Consider the following 15,255-nt stretch of genomic DNA (forward strand, 5'->3'; position numbering starts at 1 on the left):
ATTATTAAAGTAAAAATCTTAGAGATTCTTCATAAAGTAGTTAATAATAATAACCCAAATTGCATAAAAGTTAATTTCAAACTAAGAGATGATCATTATAATCTCAGAGGTGTATTTATGTTTGAATGTGTAAAAGCCAGAACTAATGTGAAATCAAGATGTGTCTCCGTTGTTGGTGTGAAATTGTGGAATGAGTTAGATGATGATTTGAAGAAATGTACTTCTTTACTAAAGTTTAAAGCAGGTGTGAAGTGTCACATATTTACAGGGTATGAAAAGTATGTATAGACATGAATGAATTTTCATTGTGGATATTTATATTGGGGAAAATAAAAGAAATGTATATTGGTTATGTATCTTAGGTGGAAATAGGGTAGGCTAAAATAAGCATTGCTTCTGCCTATTCTTTTTTTGGTTTAAATTCAAGTTGTTAATATTGTTGTTTTGTTTGAAAAGAAAAATTTTATGTTAATGCTATAAACCAAAATAAAGACCGAAAGAAGAAGAAGAAGAAGAAAATCCTGCCTAGAAATAGTATTTTTTCCCCAAGCAAAATAAAGAAAGAATTCTCAGAGATATTTGCCGCTCAGCAGAGTTTCTTCTCCTTACACAATGGACTGGAAGTGCCACTAGGTTTTCATTATTAGACTCATTGATTTTCAATATGTGCTGTGCCGATGACGAGGGGGTGGAAGGAGTTCTGGTGTCCACTTTATAATAACTGCATCACCCCACAGTGGTTATAGCCTGAGCCGCTGCACTCGACAAAATGGGTTGCCCAGCACGGAGCGCACGTGAGCAATGAGCCACTCAGGCAGCTGCAGATGGAAGAGGACATGCATATCCTGTTTGCAGTTTGTCCTCACTCTCTGTGGGTATTTTGGATATTTTAGGATTCGACTGCAAATCAATGAGCGGTCTACCAGAGCTCTGTATATCTGAAAGAGACTGAATCTAGAAGGTTAATGTTCTCACAGTAGAACAGTCTAGAGTGTGATGCTGTTAGTAATGACAGCTAAACTGATGGTTCTAGTAGGTTTGGAGGGGTGCCTAAAGCCTGATTTATGCTTCTCCGTCTGCGTCAGTGCGGAGACACGCAACGCCATTATCCGTCCTTGCGTAGGGATCCGGCAGGCACGCAAGTACGTACGGAGTCGAGCCCACTTTTTTAAACATCCGTTGAACGAAACGGATTTCGCAAGCTTGTGATTGGTCAGGACGCCGCTGTTGTTTACAGCGCCGCCATTGCAAAGAGAGCCGAGGATAACTAGCAGCAGACACGGAGAAGATCATCTCTTAGTTTGAAATTAACTTTTATGCAATCTAAAAAAATCTAAAAATATGAACGTTTCATCCTCCCACACTGGAGGAGTGAAAAGATGCGCAGCAAGCGTTTTATTTGTGGACGGAAATGACAGGAAACGTGGGTTTAGAGGTGGGGAGCGCATGAAGCGGTGGGAGAATGAGAGACAAATATGTCCGTGTTAAAAGTCTCTTATATACACAAAAAACACAATATAAACACACTATCTTGGACCGATACATGACAGGATACCACAGAACAGCGCTACGCCCTCTGTGGTCCTGCTGGGCAATTGCTTTGCAACACTCTCCAGGAGACGGAGAAGTATGAGAGCAAAACGCTTCCGTCAATCCGTGCGTGTCTGTCCCTTGCGGAGCTGACGGAGAAGAATGAACCAGGCTTAACACATGAATCCAGCGCTTTACCTGAAGCACGGGCACTGAGTTGTATTCATTCATGATGGGAGTCTACGATACTGCATGACCATTTGAGGTATTAATGCCACACGGGGCTTGATTAACATTTTGGTAAATTGTTTTTTCAAAGGTGTGGAACACTGAAAAAACTTTTTAAATTGCTACTTCTGATTATAATCGCTCACTGAGTTTTCACGAAGGTTGAACATGAAAATAGTCTCCTACGCCTATTTCCTGCATTAGCTTCTGATAGAAAATAGACGGTGAAACTCTAGGATTAGAAAAGTCTGACAGATCTACGTCACTCTGTCACTCAACATTCATGGACTCGCCCATCTTGACTCACTACAGGAAAGGCTGTTGTTGGTTTAGCGTCCAGGAAACTGCAGAGAACGACTTGACTAGTAGAAGCTAACCATTAGCATTAGCAACTTCACCACACAGCAAAACTCCTCCAGGCTTGTGTTTTTCACCTCAAACCGGCGCGCCAGGGCTTTTTGTACCCAGAGTACGACTTACAAGACATTCATTCCTACTAGAGACCACTGCAAATGTAGTAATTAAACAAGTGAGCCACACCTTTCAGATTTCAAAGGAGATGAAAAAATGTTGTCATCGCACGGTTGTGTTTTTTTTTCTTTTTAGATCCCAGTGGTTTTATCCATAAACCGACAGATTTTTATGTAGTCGGTGCAGGTGTGTGTGACAGACGGCAGCCTTGGAGAGGGGAAGACCGAACAGATCGCAGAGAGCACGTCTCAGATCAGCTCGTCTGTCTCCATCCTGTCAGATGGGAGAAGGAGGCCGTCGGGCCACAGCACAAACATGGAGCAGGGGTCAGGTGCAAAATAGAGGATTGGAATTCAAAAAGTCCAGATTTTAGCTTCAGTAGAGCCCCCAGTTTCATTCCAGTCCCTAGTTTGTTCCAGGGAGCTAACTTGAGCAAACCGATACAATAGAAAAACCTTTTAAGGCTTGTTTTCTGCCTCTGCCTCACAAGAAGTTACCCCACTAATGGATCTCTTTTCCAGCCTATAGCACATCCAAGCAAATGTCCGTACAAGATTAATAAAAAATTTATGATGATCAGTCCTCGAAAACACTGATGGGCAGCTGTCAATAGTGCTTGTTTAGAAGTAAAAAATTGCATTAGAGTCTCGGGAAGAAAAAATAAAACAGAAATGGCGTTTAATGTTTGTACTGTGATTAGTATTTCCCCCCCATTAACTCAAGTGTAATTTTCTTGCAAATGCATTCTGATTGTGGGAAATAATACATAAATAAATTAAGTCCCATTTACAGACATGTCATTTGGTGTACAAATTACTACAGTTGATGGTTTTTTAAATAGAAGACCAATTTCACTGAGAAACAACATCGCACGTGTTGAAATATGATGAGCTGCAGATGCAGACTAAACATGAAAATGGTCTTCCAAAAAGGAGCTTTACACCAGTCATTCACACGCTGGTGATGATGAGCTACGATGTGGCTACAGCTGCCCTGGGGCGCACTGACAGAGGCAAGGCTCCCTCCGATCACCACTAGCAGTCAAGGTGGGTTAAGTGTCTTGCTCAAGGACACAACAGCAGCATTCTCTGGTGGTAGCCGGGATTGAACCTGCAACCTTCCGAATACTGGACAACCCGCTTTACCTCCTGAGCTACTGCCGTCTGCAGCCTTGTTTCCCACGTTAGCCGGCGATAGAAAATCATTATTACGCCCTCCAAAGGGTTCAAATGAAGGCATCTGGACTTCTTTGGTTTCTTGAAGACGTTTTGCTTCTCATCCGAGGAACTTTTTCAATTCTAACTGGAATATGGGAAAGTCAAGCTTATAAGCTGTAGCTGTCTATTGTTATTTAACAAGCAGAAACTACTCTGGGTACCCCGCCTCTCAATCCCCTGATGAGTCATTGGCCTCCATTGAGAGGGAGTCATTGAGTGCGTTTACATGCAGCCAGTAACTCTTTTAAAACCCGAATATTCACAACAACCCGGTTCCGCAGGTCCATGTAAACACCACCAAAAACCCGGATATGCTCATAACCGGGTTTTTAAAAACCCAGTTACTACACCTGGGGTAACCCTTTTCTAACCCGAATGTTTGGTCGTGTAAACGCATACCGGGATATCCCCATCAAAGTGTGTGTTCTGCACATGCTCTGTTCGCAAGGAATCTTGGTCTTTTGAGTAGCGAGACGTCTTGTATGCGCCAGAACACCGGAAGTAAACAACAAGTTGGTAGCAACATGGCGAGTCGCGGCACAGCACCACACTTTTGGAGTGACGAGGAAACCTCTGTCTTCATCGGTCTGGTGAAAAGTATGAACATTATGTCTTTTGTTGATGGCCGAAAGTACAGAGACAGCGAAATATGACGCACATTGCGTCTTGACGTAGTCCATATGTCCTGACGCTACCCCAACGTCCGCATTTAAATCGGGTTATGCAAGTTAGGGGTAACTCTATTTATGCTTGTAAACGGGTTATTCTGATCAACTCAGAAACCCGAATACCGACCTTAACCCCATCATAACCCGGATATTGGCTGCATGTAAACGTAGTCATTGTGTTGATTAGATGCAGGAAGGAGTGACCTTGACTGGAGCGCCAGAGCTTTTTTCCCACAGATATTGACTCACAATGCATTTGTTTATACCTAAAAAACAACCGAACTTGCTCTTTAAAGCAAACATTTTTCTGATTGTGGAAATCTATCAGAAAACAACGCCAGATGTGTTTGCTAAAACCTTCATAAGCCTCGAAGGAACTCTTGTGTACAGCTCAGACGATTCAAATCTGTAAAGTAACCGTGGTACTGGTGCTGTTTAATATCTGTTGGACCTAACAGGAAGCTGCAGGAAAGAGAGCCGAGATTAAATCTCAGCTGGCACTCGCTCTGCAACTTTAACACACAATTGGCTGACTGGAGCTTCGCCAAGGCTTCTTTCGAAGGCAGAAATTGGAGTGTGGTGAGACATTCGGTGGTGGGGAGGGTTGTCTGCAAGTGTCTAGGTGAGAGCAGGCAACAAAATGTGATCTTTGCATTCCTGGAAGGGAATTTTTCTGTCTGTGACTCCCACTCTCCCCGGCCATCTGCTGGTCTACTCCCTCGCTCATCTGTATGGATAAAAAGACGGGCATTAGAATAGCTAATAGAACACGCTTCATACGCTGCAGATTGTAGGGAGATTCTAGAGGTTCTGCTCAGCTGAGGGTAAAGGGCATGCTGGGGGGGGGGGGGGGGGGGAGAACTGCAGAAGCATCATGAAATTCTGTTTTATTAAAATTCACGCTTTCATGTGGGAGCTCATCCTTTCTCTAGGCTGAAGATGCAGCCTTTCTTTGCATGCAAATAGATCGTATCTGGCCTGCTTTTCAAATAGTAAATTTAGCAAGCTATTAAGCAGGCAAACTCTCAGCTCACATTTTTTCCTACTGTCAAGCAGGGGCGTGTCCAGAGAGTGCCCTGGGGTATCACATGCCACCCTTGGAACTGATTGGCCACCCCGGGTGCCACCACACTAATTTACCTTTAAATAGGCTTTTCATTGTCTACAAAAGGCTTGAGGGTAAAACAAAAAAACATAACCATTGGTGCCACCCATGCACAAAGTTGTGCCTCACCTGCGCCACCCCATTTTAATACATCTAGACACGCCACTGCTGTCAAGGTCTGTAGGTAAAGTCAGCAAACTAACGAAGGAGGCAGGAACAGCGTGAGCCAGTGGGAGGAGGTTACGGCCGTGCTGCTCCAGCAGGACGCCTGCTAGAGGGGAAAAATAAAGACAGACAGAGATGATGTTGAGAGAGATTCCTCCCTGGTGCTACCAGCAGGGGAAACGGACCAGGAGGGCCAGAGCAGGGCGAGGGAAGCCATCCCTCAAGAAGAGCTTTACTCTGAAATTAAGACATGTTTTGGTCCCCCCGGGGGGAAAGCCGTCCACATCCAGATGTTGACGAGACTTGACTGATGCCTGCAGGGAGTACAGTGGCTATAACGTGTCTATATGTTAGTCACGGATTCTCACTAAATATTGCAAAGGGTTAAGAAAGCAAGAGAAAAGGTTGAAGTGGATATCAGAATCTGGAGCAGTGGTCCCAGAAGAGAACCTGAAGGAGCCCCGTTCTCCCGGTTACAACAGAAATAACATTGTTTGATCTCCTGCTTCTATTGCTGCACGCCTTCCCACCCAACTGGATTTATTCCACGACTGTAAAAGCTGCTCAGGCTAGCAGGTATGAGCAGATAAATGGAATCACAATATTTCCTCGTGCAGCCTGCAGAACATTTGATTCCACCAGGGACACCCTGTTAATTTGTAGTACTTTTATGCACCTTCCTATTTTTAATAAGCACTTTCAGAGAACAGCCTTCACCCAGTCCCAAATGCCACGGTGCGCACTCGAATCCCCTTGCTCTCAAACCTGTTGTAATTAGTGTGTGTGTGTGTGTGTGTGTGTGTGTGTGTGTGTGTGTGTGTGTGTGTGTGTGTGTGTGTGTGTGTGTGTGTGTGTGTGTGTGTGTGTGTGTGTGTGTGTGTGTGTGTGTGTGTGTGTCTGTGTGTCTGTGTGTCTGTGTGTGTGCCTGTTTGATAGCAAAAGATCTCATGGGTCAAGTTTTACAGAAACTTGAAAAGTGATACACTTTTGATATTAGCCTCGTTTAGGATGATTGCTGTCACGAATCAACTTTACCAAACTCTAAAATAATTTTAACTTGAGTCAGTTTTACAGATATTGAGTGTTCATTTGACACGGAAGTCGTGGTGCTTTCCAGTTGTCTTCGGAACTCGTTTTTCCGAGATGAGCTAGCAGGAAATGATGCAATGAACTTGGAATTCCGAGCTGCGAACTCGTATGTTTCAGAGGACTCCGGCCCAATTCCGATACTCGCACCTCCGTGCTTGTGCCCTTCAATCGCATGATCCCTACCAGGGGTGCAAGTGCGTAGGGTGTCCCTATTCTCAAATGCGGAAGTTGGTCATGCCTCTTTTGCTGCCCTTGATCTGCACTTCACACAACTCTGCTTCAACGCAGACTTCTGTGAAGGGTATTACCCACAATCCATTGCAGCGGGAGAAAAGGCTCAAGTTCCTTTTCTGAAAATATGTATTTTCTAAGGGAAGTAGTTAATTTTAGGCCAATTAGTTGATGCTCTTAAAGTTAGACAAAGCAGCAACGAAGGTAAAAATATTTCAAATAGTTGTTCGATTGTTTGTTTAAAAGGTGTTAATAAAGTTGTTTTTTCAAGTATTACAGCGACCAGCATCCCAGCATGCGTTGCTATCGATGGTGCAATTTGACAATTGTTTGCACAATTGTGTACCACGCACTTGAAGACTTAAGCCCGATTCATACTTCTCCGTCTGCATCAGTGCGGAGACACGCGACGCTATTATGCGTCGGCGAAAGGGCTCTCCGACAGGCTCACAGAGACATGCCCTAAATGTTAAATATCTGTCAAAAGTGACGGAGACCGCAAGCTTGTGATTGGTCAGGACGCCGCTTCCTGTATATCTGAAATATATAAACACATTAGTAAATACACTATCGGGGACCGGATAAATGAGTGTTATGGTGGCAGGATACCACAGAACAGAAATCACTTCTGTGGATACATAAGAAAGGCTGAGGAGACATTTCAGCTGTTAAATTAATGTGTTATAAAGACAAATGCACAGCAAGGAGATATGTTTTGCCTTCTGTTCTACAAACGGACACCAGGGGGTGCTAAAACCAAGCTAAACTGCCTAGTCCCCCTTTAACTTGGTCAGAGAAGTCGGTTCATGAATATTTTGTTATTTGCAGCTGTATTTATTCTACAGAAGTGTTTTCCTCTAAAGTCAACACTCCATTTGTTACTGAGAGCTTTCGATAAGATGTCGTGGCTCATAATTAAGATGAAGCTGTCGATTTTAGCCCTTTGGTGCATAATGGTCACTTTAGTGGACAGCTACTCAAAATTGTTATTTATTTGTTTTTGCTATTAAGCACAGCTATTGAAGACTTTCTTGCATGTGAGCCCTCCGTTTGGACTTCAGTAAGCCAAGCCAAAATATTTCATACTCAGAATGCACGCTGCCCACTGAAGTGGACATGTAATAAATTATTTGTAAATTATAAAATTTTACAAAAAATATTTGTTGAAATTTGTTTCATTCACGCCTAAAGACAAATTAAAAAAATTGTTTAAAAAATCATGGTTGAAGATTTCATAATTCATGCATCAAAGGGTTAATGTAGTGTAGACTTGGCCACGACCAGAATCACGTGTAGCTGCAAGAAATACATGTAACAATTATTTTTAGATGCACCCTTACAATGGTAAGGCACTACCAGGCAGTTTTGGCTTGCTTTTAGCACCCCCTAGTGTCTGTTTGTAGAACCGGAAGCAAAGCTTATCTCATTAATTTGCGTTTGTCTTTTTAACACCTTAATCTAACAGCTGAAACTTCTCCCCAGCCTTCCTTAGTGCCTGCAGGAGTTATGCATCACTAAATTAAACAAATAAGTTGTGTTCATGATCTAAAACATGCAGAAAATGTGCTGGAAGCAGACTTCAGCACCGGGTATGTCAGCTCAATTTTTTCCATGTCCCAACAGAGCAGCCAGCCAGTCTGAAGTTGCAAGTGGAATATTCTGGCCACAGGGGGCAGTAGGTCCTGGGTGGCCTTTCATTAACCCTGTAAAACTCATTTGAGCACATACTGGCTCAAGGTTTAAAAATATGAAAAAGTTGCAAGGTATGCCTTTAATCTGGTTGCTGAATAAATTTAAGGGTTCACTTTAATCCAGATGTGCAATTGTGATGCCATCTGCAGCTACAGGAGACGTACAGCTGCACAGTCGTCCACATTTTCAAGCTTGTGTTTCCGAGCAGCCCAGCAGTGTGAGTCTCTTTCTGGAGCTTCTTTTTTTTTCCGTTTGTTCTGTGTTTTCCATCCGGTTTTCATTTTTTGTGGTTCTTCGTTATAAACAGAGCTGGAGCTGTTTAATCAGCTCGTGTTGGTGGAACTTTGCCGAGAAGGTGTCAAGAGAGTATTCTGACAAAGAGTGCTTTGATTAGAGACTATTTATGGCACTAAACCAGCCACAGCTGATGAATCAATACAGCACCCTGGATATTGACAAGGAATTTTTGATTTTTTTTTTGTCTACACCACTTCCTGATCTGCCAGGACTCCTGTGCTTGCAGAACCCCACATGAGTGGGTTGCCCAACCTTGATTACAAACCCGATTTTCTGTGCGCACACGTTCACATTGAGCATTCTGCGGCAGCCCCCTTATCACCACGTTACACGAGCCAACTGTTTTACAGACACTGCCAATTTCTCACAAAATGCTCCTCCATCTTTTCTTTTCTTTTCTTTTGTTTTGTTTTTGTTCTGCCGTAACCTGTTCCACTCCAGATCAAAGAGGATCCCTTCCTCCAGACCCTGGACAATAGAAATAGTCTTGCTAATTGCTCACAGCAGGTGAAGGTTATCAGCTGACTGGCAGTCTGAATAATAAACTAAGCTGGGGGATTGGTAAATATAGTTCATAGTGGAATAAAATCACTTTTTTTCTGCTATAGAGGATGAAAAGGAGGGTGAGGAGATTAAATTAAGTGGTTGCAAGTTTGGTGGTGATGCATAAATAAGGTAAATAGGATGGAAGGCAGTTGATTGGCTGGTTTCTGTGTGAAAGAGTGGCCTAAGCATGCTTATAGTTGCCCTTTTAGTAGTGATTCTTGCATTTCCATAATTCCATTTTCAAAACACACACACACACACACACACACACACACACACACACACACACACACACACACACACACACTATATACACTCACTTTACACTCAGCTCAAAGTTTGTTCTGCGATGGACAGCAAGTCGATGAATGTATTGATCTCCAACAGCGCCATGTTGTTTTTTTGTCCAGATGACCTTGCCTTTGCAGAAGGAATTTCTGCAGACTTTTTAGTTTTTCCTTGCTTCCAACAATAATTATTGCATGCTGTGTTAGTACATTTATGCATTCATTCTGCAGTAGTGTGGCACGAACATATTGTTGATCTTTATCGTGAATCGCTGAAAGGCAAGAGGTGGATAATGATATTTTAACTGTCAGGTTCAAACGCCACTGGACGGATATTTGAAAATTTCTCAGAAATTCCTAATTGAATGTCTGTCAAAAGTGTATTAACTTGATGATTTAACCCAGTTTAAAAAACATTTAAAATTATTATTTCAGACTGTCACTGAGTCACTGAGTTTTTCATGCAGGCTGAACATGAAAATAGTCTACACCCATCTGCTGCATTAGCTTCTGATAGAAAATACATGGTGAAACTGTAGGATTTGAAAAGTCTGACGGTCATTCTGTCATTTAACATTCATGGATTCACCCATCGTGACTCACAACAGGGAATGCTATTGTTGTTTTTGCATACAGGAAACAGAAGAGAACGTCCTGACTAGTCAAAGCTAACCGTTAGCATTAGCAACTTCACCACATGGTGGCGGCTCCTCCTAGCTTGTGTTTTTTGTGGAGATAGAACATCAAAGATACAAGTCATTCTAGAGACCATTGCAAACATACTGATTAAATGAGTGAACCACATCTTTAAGAGTGCTCCTACAAAAAGGACTGTAACTGTCAATTTGAGAGCAGCTGTGCGACTTAAAAAGTAGCGTTCAATGACCAGAAGCACTATGTAGGAGACCATAGAGCTCTGTGAATTATTGCATTGTGTGTGTGTGTGTGCTTGTGTGTGGGGGTTGGGGGGTTACTATGAATGTTCTTCCATTTTGCTTCACCAGCAACTCTTCCGACTTTTAAAATAACATTTTACTTTCTTTGACATGGAATGTGCTACTACTAGTTTACCTGTTGAATTAACTAAAGATTCACTAGGATAAATACAATGGAGTTAATGTCTTGCTAAATAGAATATTTACTAAGAAATCCCAATGTAACCATTGAAACACTACTTGGTAAATGTGTGTGTGTGTTTGTGTGTGTGTGTGTGTGTGTGTGTGTGTGTGTGTGTGTGTGTGTGTGTGTGTGTGTCTTCTCCATGTCTTCTCCTTTTCAGGCCGGCCCGGTGAACTGAAGACACGCCCATATCGTGAAAGTTCTGGTAAAATTAAGAAATTGGAAATGGACGTGTTGTATACACCATGTGCCAACACAATCAGCTAGCTTTTGTAACACTGAATGCCATTGCTCATAATGTAATTTATTTATTTATTTATTTTACCAAAGGAGGTGCACCTTCGTCATTTCTCAACATAGTTTAAAACTCTAGTATGACCGATGTCAGAGCAATCTCCATCCCATCATGGACTTCTTTTAATTTTATTTTTGGAATCCTCATTAAATAAAACGGCTTTTTGCCATAAAAACATCAGTCACGACAACTGTTTGAAACATTTTTTAATCAGTGACTTCTAACCTCCTGCTTAGACATGCACACACTTCTTGCATTAAGTCTCCCCTGTTCACCCTCCGCGTTATTGCCTGCAGGCACTCTAACTTGGAGTCTGAACTTATTATGCTTCTCCCCTCTCTGAATTTTGGTGCACTCAGCTTGTGAATGAGGAGGGAATGAGCTCATTCTACCTGCGTCAGCACAAGGAACGGTTATGCTGCAGACAGCGTGGTGAGGCAAGTGTAATGAGGAAGCACCAGAGATGGACCCTGTGCTAAGGATGGGTGTCTCCCTCTCAGCCAATCAAAACCAATGTAAATTAGACTTCTCAATGCAGCTGGCGAATTCCGCAAGAACATATTTTTGGAAATGTTTAACTCATTATCTTGAAGAATGCTTTAGGCTTTTTGTCCTCGCTCAAACTCAAATAATTGAAAATCTCATTTTCCCTTATTTCCTACTTTTTGTCTGTCCTCCTTTCTTCCCTCCTTTTCTCCTTAGCTGTGGTTTGTGTTCATTCATGTCACCGAAAACCCCAGCCTTCTGTTCTGGCAACTGGAAGTGAGGGTTCAGTTTCTAAAAGTGGCTCAGCGTTCCAGTAGGAGGGGTGAAAACTCGCACAGTGTAGAATCAAAGGTCGATGACAAGATGCGGCGTTGGGACGATGTTTCAGAGGGAAGACGTTTCATCACCTGACGGACTTCAGCTGTGGATGTCCTCTCCTCTCCTTGCTTGTCCGAGTTGTGGCACTGAAACGTGCATTGTGTGTTTTCAGTCACCGTGGGAAGAAACTCGCCAGCCGCAGAGTCAGCTGTGACGGATGGCGGTGTCTCTCTGAGAGGATGGCGGGGTCACTGGGGTTCTCGGCAGTGATGTCGACACTTCCCTGCTCAGCCCTCCAGACGTTTTTAATTAACCTCTTTGGGAGGATCAGTCTTGGTGATCACAGCATCGAAAGTCCGAGCATTAGGAGTTTTCTGACCTTTGAGGGTCCACTTTCTTTCCTTACCTTTTTTTCTTCTCACTAATGCATCTCAGCTGCTGCCACACACTGAAGACGACAAGAGAAGGTCTGCAGAATACCAACTTTGCCCTTTTAAACTCTCATTTTCTTTGGGCCCTCTTTTTTTTTCCAACATTAGCTCCGCCTGTGAAGGTTTGGGTTTCTGCTCCACGTTGATTTCATTCCCTCCTGCTTTGTTTTGTTTCACAGCAAGGCTGGTTCAATAGAACACAGTTTAATAGCAATTAGTCAAGGTACGACTTCTAATCACTCTGTTTTCCTCCTCTTTCTCCGACGCAGACTTGTGGCCTCATTACATACAAACATACACGAAGCACAGACATAAATAAAAATAATCTTATTCTTCACATTAGACTTCTGAGGGATGAACAGGCCTTGGTACTCCTTAGGGGAAGCGAACTCCTCCGAGTGATGTCCCAGAACAAGCAGATCAAACGCCTCTCCTCTCGGCTTTCTTCCTATCACTCTATTTTGGTTGCCGTCTTTTATGTTGGAGCAGTGGCTTAAGTGGCTTTATTGGAGCTCACTGATGGCTCTCAAATGAAGCCTGAGAGAGCCGGGGAAATAAATTGGTTCATTCACAGGCAGGGATTTCAGTGGCGCCCCCTGCTGTTTGGTTACTGAGTGTGTTGGAGCAGTTGCATAAATTTCAGTCGATGGTGATTTTATTCGTGTTCAGTGGACACAGTAGAGGAAAGAATGTGGGATAGAAGCGATGCGTGAAGCCACAGCGCCCTCATGTGGCCAATCTGAGGAAAGTGTGTGTGAAGTCGACTTTCTTTGCTCACAAGCTGCACTCAACCCATAACACTCCATTTAAATTAAAGCATAAACTTCATGGCCAAGGGGGACAAATTTAAAAAAATTCTTCTTTTATGTTCTGTATATTATTTTATTTTATTTTTTATTCAAAATGTAAATTAAAAATTATATATATATATATATATATATATATATATATATATATATATATATAGTAGCAATTAAAACATATGAATTAGGACTAATACGATGTGATGATTCCGTATAAATATGAAATATCAACCTAATTGATCTTTGAATGTTTAATCAGAAGATTCTACGGTTCTTTGCTTCTTTAGGGACCATAAACACACTTCGTAGAGGAAGCTTTATAAATAAAGCTTTGATTTGATTTGATTCGTATTAATTCAGGCAGGGTCAGGTAAATAGTTTATAAAATGAATTTAATTATTTTTCCTAAACTAAAAATTTATACATGACAAGATATGAATAATGAGACGTGACGTGGTGGATGTGAGGTGTTGTGATGGAAGCTAGATGTTGTAGCAACCATTCTTTGTATCTGAGAGAAATTGTGAAATCTGGGTGTAAAAGAATTTGTTGTTTGTTATAAACTAGAGTTGTTTATTAAAACAGCATCAGATGCAATCTGTCGTGCCAAGTCTACGAACCCTTGGTGTGGAGGTTCTCGTTCGATCCGGGGGGTCGATGGTCACTGCCGGTGGAGTGAACCTCTGATGTCAGGAACCGTAGACAGTTCCGATAGGACCCGTCCAGTCTGAGATCCCTCGAGGTGAAGGCAGGAAGCTGGAATGCTTATTTGCTAAGGTTGATGTTTGTTTGGCTCTTACAAGAGCCGGTTGTCTGGTATCAGCCGCAGCGTTGCAGAGAGGCTTTGACAGGAGGTCAAAGGAGTTTGTTTCAAAAGATGCTTCTTTCCCGAATTGGCCGGTTCAAGGGTCAGCTGGAAACTGAATCAATTGGGAAATAGTTCTTGTTTTATTAAACTACTTTGTCATGATTTCTGGCCAAGTTTGGCAAATCAGAATTTGACACGTTTCTGAGTATTTACCAACGTCCCTCAGAAGGAGGTTTTTAACACTTTGTGAAAGAGAATGATCAAAACTCTTATGTGAGGTGAATATTAACCTTAACATGTATCTTATTGTGTATGAGTGTAAACAATGACGAACTTGTTAAATCAATACTGATTTGTGATATGAATGATTGTAAATATTCATTTAAAGCAATCATTGTTTTAAGCACACAATATTCAAACATTTCATTTAAACAGCTTGTTCATTCATCACATATGATTATTTAACTTATAAATGTAAAGTCATGATGATGAATGTCGACGTCTGGGCTTTCACGCAGAGAGTGCCGGAGACCTGACGGTTTCGTTATGCCTTTCTTGTATGTAAACAAGCACTGAGCATAACCTTATGGGTTTGGAAGGCCAAACAGAAAGTGGATTTATTTCTGTAGATGAAAGGTTATTATGTTGGTCAGTAAATAGGTGAAAATTGACCCTTTTTGTAGTAAAATGCTGAATCTGAGTTTTTTATTTTGCGCTACGAAGAAAAGATCAAAGATTTAAAATGATAAAACAGCATCTCTTCCAGTAAACAACATTCCTATGGCAGTGGTGTCTTTTCTTTCCTTTGAATTTGTGAACTCATCTCTTTGTTGGCACCACAAACGCGTGAGGAAGAGCTCGTGTTTTTTATGAAACACTAAAGCCGATTATAGCCAGCGCGAGGCGCTCAGGCAGGACAGTAGAAAACTGCGATCCTATTGGTCAGAAATTATACCGGAAGTGTTCAGCGACCAATCAGGAAGGTTATCGCTTTATCTCTATATTAGCTAACAGTCAGACCTGTTCCTCTGTGAAAGGGAAGTTTGCTTCGTGTCGTTTTGAACTTTGGAGCCACCCGTTTAGCTGTTTGATTAACCCGGAGTTGTTACTGAGAGAAGATACAATTTCTGCGGTTTTATAGAGGAAGTTCTGCGCCGTTTCACATCACATGAGTGACATTTGTGCGGCTAACAGGATGAAATTGCTGCTTCAGCGGTTGTGCAAAGAAGCGGCTTTTGGCTCCGCCCTGCGGTCGATGATACTCATTACAAGTTTGGTGAGAGATTTATGTTTTCTTTCCTTTGTGAGAGTTAAAAATATTGTAAAAGCTGCCGAATTAACTGGTTTCCGGTCAGTTTTGTCTCCTTCATGGCTGCGAGTCGCTCTGATACTGTGCCCAGAGGTAGCGCAGATTATCGCCCAAATCCAGTATTTATCTGTGACACACAGGGTCAAATACCAAGAGGATG

General features: G+C 42.2%; 1 protein-coding gene across 2 annotated transcripts in view; it reads left to right on the forward strand.

Annotated features, from left to right (window-relative positions):
* Window positions 1-14,761: 14,761 nt before the first annotated feature.
* zgc:63972 (protein CutA homolog) overlaps window positions 14,762-15,255 on the forward strand; it is a 29,949-nt gene continuing 29,455 nt past the window's right edge. The window contains exon 1 of one of the 2 annotated variants that reach the window (XM_070552478.1): window positions 14,762-15,062. In XM_070552478.1, the coding sequence (XP_070408579.1) occupies window positions 14,955-15,062 (108 nt within the window). In that variant the 5' untranslated portion in view covers window positions 14,762-14,954. The remainder of the gene's footprint in view (window positions 15,063-15,255) is intronic. The other variant, XM_070552477.1, reaches the window with a different exon arrangement.

The sequence above is a fragment of the Nothobranchius furzeri genome, chromosome 6, assembly GCF_043380555.1.
Source record: "Nothobranchius furzeri strain GRZ-AD chromosome 6, NfurGRZ-RIMD1, whole genome shotgun sequence".
Classification (NCBI taxonomy): domain Eukaryota; kingdom Metazoa; phylum Chordata; class Actinopteri; order Cyprinodontiformes; family Nothobranchiidae; genus Nothobranchius; species Nothobranchius furzeri.